Source organism: Amia ocellicauda, chromosome 7, assembly GCF_036373705.1.
Source record: "Amia ocellicauda isolate fAmiCal2 chromosome 7, fAmiCal2.hap1, whole genome shotgun sequence".
NCBI lineage: Eukaryota > Metazoa > Chordata > Actinopteri > Amiiformes > Amiidae > Amia > Amia ocellicauda.
The window spans coordinates 19,337,379-19,347,517 of record NC_089856.1 but is presented as its reverse complement, the minus strand read 5'-3'; the positions used below and the strand labels follow the sequence as shown (position 1 = coordinate 19,347,517).

At 39.9% G+C, this 10,139-nt stretch overlaps 1 protein-coding gene across 1 annotated transcript in view; it reads left to right on the top strand.

The window, feature by feature from the left end:
• Window positions 1-243: 243 nt before the first annotated feature.
• LOC136753035 (sarcoplasmic reticulum histidine-rich calcium-binding protein) overlaps window positions 244-10,139 on the top strand; it is a 28,382-nt gene continuing 18,486 nt past the window's right edge. The window contains exons 1-3 of the mRNA XM_066708829.1: window positions 244-1,356; window positions 7,888-7,973; window positions 10,071-10,139. Of these exons, the coding sequence (XP_066564926.1) occupies window positions 789-1,356; window positions 7,888-7,973; window positions 10,071-10,139 (723 nt within the window). The 5' untranslated portion in view covers window positions 244-788. The remainder of the gene's footprint in view (window positions 1,357-7,887; window positions 7,974-10,070) is intronic.

Here is a 10,139-nt window from a genome sequence, read left to right as displayed (position 1 = left end):
CAGGCTCAAATATGGGCAACAGGGACCTGCAACAGGTCCTCCTCCTACTCTGCTAACCCCCCACACACACTCCCCTCCTCCTCTATGTCCTCCTGACTTTTGATGAGTCGGAGAAAATGAAAAAAGCCAAACTCAATTTACTGCCGGGCTGCCATTGGCTGTGTGTTAAGGGATGGGCACCACAGCGACAGGTGGGGTTGTCAATCATGGGGCTGCTACTCCATGGAAGATCAAACAGCCCAAAGCTGCTCAGTTCTCTCTGGGAGACCCTGGCAGCCAGTCTGCTCTTTCAGTCCTTCTTAGTTTGGGGGAATATATCATTCCATTCCTGACAAGAGAGATCCCTGAGGGAGCTTACTTGCCTGGTGGGAAAATATCATTTTTTTCTTGGTGGTTGTTCTTCAGTTTTATTACATTTGTGGCTTTTTTTCTTTTTTCCTTATTCTTGGACAAAAAAAAAAAACTCTAAACAGTCAACACTAAGTTTCTTGGAGCGTGGAGCTTCGTCTTTTGGCTTTTTTTTATTTCTTGGGGTGCTTTTGTTCCTTGCAATTATCTCTGCTTTTTCCTGGACCAGGACACAAGTGACATAGTCTGACACTGTGGATTTTTTTTTTCGCCCCTCGCCCGCCCCTGCTAGCACATTGTTTCGGGGCCTGCCTTGACCTGAGGATCGGCTTTCTCATTGCATTCTAGTTTTTTGCTGGGATTCGTCTTTCCATCTCTCTCTGTTTCTTGCTCTCTTTCTCTCCCTGCTTCCCTCCCTTTCCCCCATCTCTCTCCCAGCAATGGCTTCTCAGAAGACATGGTTGCTAGGGCTCCTGTTGGCCCTGCTATGCTCCTTCCACACACCCCTGGTCCTGGGGGTGCAGGCACAAGAGCACAATGATGATGACAATGATGATGAGAATCATGTAGAGTATGATAACGATGATGATAGTAAAGAGAATGATGACAACGATGACAATGACGATGACGACGATGATGACGACGATAAAGATGATGACGACGATGAAGACAATGACGACGACGATGAGGATGACGACGATGATGATGACGATGACGATGAAGACAATGATGACGACGATGATGATGAAGGCAATGACGACGATGATGATGATGATGATGATGATGATGACGACGATGATGACGACGACGACGATGATGATGATGATGAAGGCAATGACGACAACGATGATGATGACGATGATGAAGGCGATGATGACGACGACGACGATGATGATAAAAATGATGATGATGACAAAGACAATGATAATGATGACGACGACGACGATAATGATGATGACGATGATGACAACAATGATGACAGTAAAGAGGACAATGACGATGGAGAAGGTAATTAACCGCTCTTACTCCTCTGGTTAAGACTAAACTAGGGATCAGTTTGTGTTGTTTGAGCCTTCCACAAAACTCCCCCCCAGCCCCTCCAAAAACTCCCAGCAGCCCTTGGACCAGAACACACACAACTCAGAGTTCCTGTGCACTGGGTGACATGGGACTGTGCTAAATGCACCTCCCGTGCTCTCTCTCTGCCTCCCTCCCCCCCTTCATCCCTCTCTCTCTCTGTCTTTCTCCCCCTCCCTTTAAAACAATCTCTGGCTCCTAACCCCTTGACAAGAGCACAGTTCTTGGAGGAACATGGGGGAGGTGATTTTTTTTTTTTCCTCCTCCTCCTCCTCTCCCTCCCATTCTCCCTCTCTCTTTCCCTCTCTCTTTCTCTCTCTCTCATTTTGGATTACAAAGTTGGCTTTTTGCAAGCTGGATGAGACTGTTTCCACTGGGCATGATCTGGTTGCAGCGGGTATGAACTGAGACTTGGGCAAAGCAAAGACAACCAAAACTAAACCATAAAACACCAACCACCCAAAAGAAATCATTGAGACAACTATTTAACTTTGCATTGGTTTTATTTGGCATCTCTCTGTCTCTATTTCTCTCTATATATCTCTGTGCCTCTGTCCCTCTCTCTCTCTCGGTCTGTGTGTGTGTCTTGCTCTCTCTCACAATATGTGCAAATTCAGTGTGTATTGAAGTATGGACAATGCTGGAAGAATTCTGCCAACTTCTGTCAACTGATGTCCCCTATCTTTTGGCCTTAATCTCTCTGAAAAAGAAAAATTAACTTTCACAAAATCAGACAATCCATCAATTTGCCACACTCAATTATTAAGAAAAAAGCCACAAACAAGAATGTAAATGAGAAAACTAAAAATTGTGTGGACTATGATTATTTTGTAATTTTCTTCATTTTTGTTTTAGTATTTTTTTCCCCTGCTTGGAAAGTGACTCTTATCAGGACTTCTTATATTTCTCCTGAGTATGTTTGCAGTCCTGCTTAAGTCCAGTTCACACCTCTTGTGCTGTTATTGCGATGACCAATTCACCACCAGTAGGGAACAGTAATCAGACCTGTCAAGAATTTCAACACATCCATCCCTCCCTCTCTCTTGCTTTTGCATTCATTTTTTGGGTTATTATTATTATTATTATTAACAATAATAATAATAATAATAATAATAATAATAATAATAATAATAATAATAATAATAACAATATTGTTTAAATATCCATTGGAATCCTCCCCCTTCTCTTTCCTTCTGTCCTGAATCTCTCTCTCTTTCTATATATATTTTTTTCCTTTTTAATATCTGTTTTGGCTTCAAGTAAAACTCAGAAACTCTACTGTGCTGAGACACAGATACACTAGACACACTGAACACATGGGGCATCCATTTTTATAAGTTAATATATAAACTGTTTCGGGATAGTGTTAGTTTTCATACTGAGCACTAAAACAGTTATTGGCAGCAGAGAGTACACCTTGACATGACTGGATATACTTTGAATGGCACATGCATGTATTTTCAATATGTGGTAAAAGAGTGTGATCCTTATGTTAGTCAAGTGGCACCTTTGTGTATACATTCTTAATGTATTATAGTCTGCAATCCATATATGTATTTTATCTGTTCGGAATAGATGATGAGGTACCATATAATTTCAATGTGAAAAAATACATGCATGGAATACCGACTGAATATATAGTTGAAACGTACCCCATGTGTTCTTGTTATAATTAATTATTAATAATAAAAATAATATATTATTTCAAATATTTAAACTGTTAAATATATACGGATTATATGGATCTATTATATATTAAAATATATGAGTGTATCTCATAAGGGTTATACGTTTAATTGGTTAAATAAAAGAAGCCTATAATTATATGTATTATTATTATTATTATTATTATTATTATTATTATGCTGCCACAGTGTTATATTTTGTAATACTTTGTGTGGCTGCACTGTATGTATGTAACTCACTTTATGTATGAGGATGTGCAAACGGCTAAATTAATTAATAGGTAGACTGAATCAGTCAATCTCTAGTGTGTAGCAAAGACCAGTTTTAGAAAGCACTGAGAACTGACTTAAACCAAAGGAGAGTATTCCCCTGACAATCTGACCCACAGAGAATAGTGCATTTGGAATTTTACCAGTCTTTAAATACCCCAGAAACATATCAGAGATTAAGCAGATTAACAAAAAACATTTTAAAAGTAATTAAAATAGACTGTTGTCAATTCCCATATGGAAAACTCCCATATGTCTACTATCTATTATTTGGAATATATTTAGAATACTATACAAATGTGTAAAGACGTATCATGAATCAGTGAGTTTGCTGACCTGTATATATTTATATGTCGGTAAAAGCATATAGATAAATAGCATTGTCCTGGATTAAAACAAAAACTGATCTCCTGTACTATGTGATGGGTTGATTTCTGAAACAGCTAGATTCCAATCCAGTCACTTCTAACACTAAAACAAATTCACAACTGATGGACTTAACTCTCAGTGTGCCAGGTCCATCACATCACATCTGTCACTGACCCATTCTGTGCCCTGGCTGTTCTATTCCCATCACACCCCATTAAATGTAAGAATAAGAATAATTAAAATTATCATCATCACAGTCTCTGCCTTCAAAAGCCTGCCACTGTTCCTAATGAACATGACGGTTTGCTCACTGGCGCCCACTAATGGTGGTGGTGGTGCTGGTACTGTTAATGAACTGCCTAGTTCGTTGCTGTCTAGCCTTTGACACGGTTTGTCAATGTGCTTTCCTTTTGATGCAGACAATGCTATAACAAACATCCTCTGAATAAATGTGTAATTAACACTGACTGGACTCGACTCTAGCATGGATCTGTGTGTATGTGTGCACATATGTGCGTGTGTGTGTGTGTGTGTGGAGGGGGGGTAATTCCTGTCTCTGTATTGGTCAACTGTAAATTGTGTATGGACTCCAGGCATCCAGATGTCAAATCTATCATCAGTGGTCATCTCCACAACTATTTGTGGTCTCTTCCACTTTCCCACAGATATCAGCTTGTGTCATTGATTCAGTTGCCAATAAACTTGAAATGCGTCAACACAACACTGTTGCAAATAGCAGCCCTTCTGAATTCCATGTAGACACTTCATAGGACTTAATGTCCAGATGCATGAATGTTAAACTATTCAAACAGACTTAACAGATTTGTTCCCCTGTCTAAATAGACAGATACCTGAAACTCTCCTGATCAGTACTGGCTGTTTTATGGATTTTGTTTTTATATCATACCATACTGCTGGGGAGGACAGACAGGGTTCAGGTTTGGTCGACAGAGCCTCAGTGCTACAATTGCATGACATTAAGTGGTGACAAATGACAACTGTGACACATGCTTTTTATTTATTATTATTATTATTATTATTATTATTATTATTATTATTATTATTATTATTAATAATAATAATAATAATAATAATAATAATAATATGATGATGATGATGATGATGATTATTATTATTACCTTGCTGCCCTTACATTCAAAAAGGAAATTATCTATCATGATAAGATTTCATATGCAGTGATATACCACATCTTAATAATAATAATACTAGTTAGCAATTCAGAGCATTTTTATGTAATATGATCTGCTTTTATTAGTAGTAAAATGTAGTAATAGTATCAGTATTAGTAGAAGTACTAATAGTAGTTCATAGTAGTAGTATTTAGAATACAGTAGACCATGAAAATGACTCATTAACTCATTAATCATGGGTTCAATTAAGGATTCAGTTAATGAAGTGCATAAGAGCTCAGTTGGGTCAGAATATTGCAGGAGAGAGCCACTGATTTGGGGAAGAGAGCTGGGTTGGTTGGTTGGAGGGGGCTGAAAGGAGAGAGAGAGAGAGAGAGAGAGAGAGAGAGAGAGAGAGAGAGAGAGAGAGAGAGAGAGAGAGAGAGAGAGAGAGAGAGAGAGAGAGAGAGAGAGAGAGCTTGTGTTAAAAGGTAGTGGAATTCTCCCACTCTGCTGAACCACTGAACATGTCTCATGGAGTCACAGAGAGATGGGAAACTTTCAAATCTCCAGAGTCTAGACAACTCTTGCCCTCCCTGAAAGGAGCTAAACTGACACAGGATGTGACCTTCAGATAAGCACAAACAGTCATATTACACTGAAAATATGTTCCTTAGTTACTTTTATTGTTAAAAGTAGTAGTAGAATGAATTGTAATTGTAGTAGTAGTATAATAAATAGTTGTGGTAGTAGTATTAAATATGGCGCAAATTTAAACAAAGGTATTATAATCTCAACCATCATTATGTCTTGGCACAGACTCAGGAATGCTGTAGTGAACATCTTTAAAAAACCTGCACTATTGTTACTGTAACTGTATAAATTATTTATTTATTAGCAGACACCCTTAGCGACTTACAAAATATAAGAGCATTACAAAAGTGAAATAATATAGTACAGATCAAAACATAATACAATTACAATCAAAATTGCACAAGTGCATAGGAAAATATACAGTTAATACAAAACACAAGTTTTACATCCTAGAATGTAATAGCAAATAAGTGCAGAGAAGATGTGAAGTCATAGTTAAGAGCTAATGGGAAGGGGGCATAGGGGAAATCCAAATAAATAACATGATTACTAGCAATGTAAAAATAAGTAGTATGATGAAAAACCATATAGTGTCACAGTGTTTTCCTATTGGGTTCAGCTCCATTTGCCTTCACTGTGCTGTACTACACTGGCCTCCTGTGTGAACCCCAGTATATAGTCCCCCATAGTCAGCACAATTTAGAAACACTGATACTAGTAAAATTGTGGTTTAAAAATCATATTAAAATACTAATTGCTCAGTAAATTAATTATAAAACATTCCAGGAACAATTATTTACCATTACTACTTCTACTACAACTACTACTAATAATAATAATACAAAAACTCTCAGCACCTTTCTCGCTCTGTGGATGCAAAATCCTCTCACTTTAAGACTCTGCATCCTCCTCCATGTCTGCAATCAGGGTCTGAGGTCTGACCCCACCACCCTTCAACACAGGGCAGGGGAGTAATGGTTAGAGCTCTGCACTCTAGAGCACAGGGTTGTGGGTTCAATCCCAGTTGTAGGCATTGCTGTTGTACCCTTGAGCAAGGTACTTTACCTACATTGCTCCAGCTCTATAAATGGGTAAATAAAAAAAACAGAATGTGATATCTAGTAACAATTGTAAGTCACCCTGGATAAGGGTGTCTACTAAGAAATTGAGTGATAATATTAAGACATCATAGCCAGATACTATTGTGTCTTACATTTCAGGTGGCTAGAGGCATACTTTTGCCACAGTGCTTACCCAGGATTTGGGACCACTGATGCATTCCCGCCCCACTCCCCACCACCACCATCTGCCCAAATCAGTCTTCAGTCTGCTTCCATTTATGACTACCGTTGCATGCTATTTAAGTAGCTGGGTTTTAAACTCTTAGGCAGTCAATCTGCAAAGTCCTTTAAATAGCAGAGAAGCAGAGACACACACACACACACTCTTACACTCCCACCCTCACACATACACACTTCTGGATGTTATTTATAAAGTGCCCTCCCCCCTATAAGTGCCAAGCTGACTCTTGGTACATTCTTCAGGGTGATGTTTCCAAACCTTACTGACTGACTGACTGACTGACTGAATTAATGATACATTGACTGATTCACTGATTGAGACACTGACTGACTCCCAGTCAGTCAAAATTATCAAAGGGCTAAAATGTCAATATATAACATGCCAGTGACCAGTCCAGTTTGATTTTGTTGCTTTTTACTCCCCCTGCACTGTTAAGGCTTTTGAAAGCCTTTAATTTGCAACACGCTGCATTACACAGTCAGCACTGAGGAGTCAGAGGGGCAGGGGGGACATGATGCCACCTCATTGGCTTTATTCAGTGTTGTCACCTCACTGAATTGGGTCAATTTCCTAAAGTAATTATGCCATCTGATGAGGATGGACCCAGGGACAGTTCAGGGATCTCTACTTGATCTATATTTGGTCTAGAACAGTTCCACCAATGACAGTCTCTGATGGAGATGCATGGAAGTGGATTCTCAGAATCCACTGGTTGTTCATCCACATGACCTTTGACCTCAGACATGAACAATAACCAAGATCTGGACCTGCTGGAGTGTGGTGGGACACATTGTTTTGACAGAAGAGAAGGGAATATAGTACTAGGCATTGCTATAGTATTTTTGATTGTTTGGTACATGTTTACACAGAATTGAATACAATTCATTGGACAGGATTAAAAGTGAGGGTGTAAGAACAGGTTTTAAGACAGGATTTTAAAACAGAAAAGGCTGGCTGTCTTGCTTGATAATAATTCTGCATAATTCTGCAGCCTGGCAGCAAAAGCACAGAAAACACCCAGGGTACTTGGATTTGGCCCTGTAAGACGTCCAGAGTCCAAGAAGGGCTAATGGCTGGTATGGCAAATAAACAGACTATGCGGTCTCTTTCAGATGATGATGACAATATTGATGATGATGATGACGATGATGATGAATACCATTTGGGCTCAATCTGCAGCTACTGCTCTTTCTGTGAGGTAAAGTAATCCCAACCCCCCCCCCCACCCCCAGGCGACCACATAACATTAACAGCGAATGCCTCGTTAAAAATGCATTTCCAGGTGCATTTGCATTAGGTACAGCTGCCCCAGGGTGTGAATGTGAGACACCAAAGGTCAAAACATATTATGGGACACTTGGCATTCTTGGATTTAGTGTTCAAAAACTGGAAGCTGAAAACTATTCATACCTTAAACATTAGAATGTAATAAACTGAACCGAGATGTTTTTTGCAATATCTAAGATACAGTGAGGGAAAAAAGTATTTGTTCCCCTGCTGATTTTGTACATTTGCCCACTGACAAAGAAATGATCAGTCTATAATTTTAATGGTAGGTGTATTTTAACAGTGAGAGACAGAATAACAGCAAAAAAATCCAGAAAAACGCATTTCAAAAAAGTTATAAATTGATTTGCATGTTAATGAGGGAAATAAGTATTTGATCCCCTATCAATCAGCAAGATTTCTGGCTCCCAGGTGTCTTTTATACAGGTAACGAGCTGAGATTAGGAGCACTCTCTTAAAGGGAGAGCTCCTAATCTCAGCTTGTTACCTGTATAAAAGACACCTGTCCACAGAAGGAATCAAACAATCAGATTCCAAACTCTCCATGGCCAAGACCAAAGAGCTGTCCAAGGTTGTCAGGGACAAGATTGTAGACCTACACAAGGCTGGAATGGGCTACAAGACCATCGCCAAGCAGCTTGGTGAGAAGGTGACAACAGTTGGTGCGATTATTCGCAAATGGAAGAAACACAAAATAACTGTCAGTCTCCCTCGGTCTGGGGCTCCATGCAAGATCTCACCTCGTGGAGTTTCAATGATCATGAGAATGGTGAGGAATCAGCCCAGAACTACACATATTGTTAATGATCTCAAGGCAGCTGGGACCATAGTCACCAAGAAAACAATTGGTAACACACTATGCCATGAAGGACTGAAATCCTGCAGCGCCCGCAAGGTCCCCCTGCTCAAGAAAGCACATGTACAGCCCCGTCTAAAGTTTGCCAATATCTGAATGATTCAGAGGAGAACTAGGTGAAAGTGTTGTGGTCAGATGAGACCAAAATCAAGCTCTTTGGCATCAACTCAACTCACCGTGTTTGGAGGAGGAGGAATGACCCCAAGAACACCAACCCCACCGTCAAACATGGAGGTGGAAACCTTATGCTTTGGGGGTGTTTTTCTGCTAAGGGGACAGGACAACTGCACCACATCAAAGGGACGATGGACTGGGCCATGTACCATCAAATCTTGGGTGAGAACCTCCTTCCCTCAGCCAGGGCATTGAAAATGGGTCGTGGATGGGTATTCCAGCATGACAATGACCCAAAACACACAGCCAAGGCAACAAAGGAGTGGCTCAAGAAGAAGCACATTAAGGTCCTGGAGTGGCCTAGCCAGTCTCCAGACCTTAATCCCATAGAAAATCTGTGGAGGGAGCTGAAAGTTTGAGTTGCCAAACGTCAGCCTCGAAACCTTAATGACTTGGAGAGGATCTGCAAAGAGGAGTGGGACAAAATCCCTCCAGAGATGTGTGCAAACCTGGTGGCCAACTACAAGAAACGTCTGACCTCTGTGATTGCCAACAAGGGTTTTGCCACCAAGTACTAAGTCGAAGGGGTCAAATACTTATTTCCCTCATTAACATGCAAATCAATGTATAACTTTTTTGAAATGCGTTTTTTCTGGATTTTTTTGTTGTTATTCTGTCTCTCACTGCTAAAATACACCTACCATTAAAATTATAGAGTGATCATTTCTTTGTCAGTGGGCAAACGTACAAAATCAGCAGGGGATCAAATACTTTTTTCCCCCACTGTACTTCTAAACAATTTTTTGCCAATGTTTTTTGGTCCTCAATTTGCTACGTTTTGGTACAAATTTCTTCTGAGCCTCAAGTAGTATATTCTTAAAATATAACCATCAATTTTCAACTGACTCTGTATCCAGTGTGCTCCAGTCTAACTCTTCTAAGTGCCACCTCATACCTTCAAGGTTTGCTTTTCTAAAATTGTAGACCATTGTTTAAACTTGGTCCACCTGAATCTCTCTCTCTCTGTCCTCCCCACAGTACTGTGACAAATGTGACAAGTGTCCCTGTCCAGAGGGGGCCAAGTCTGCGCACTGTGAACACTGTGAT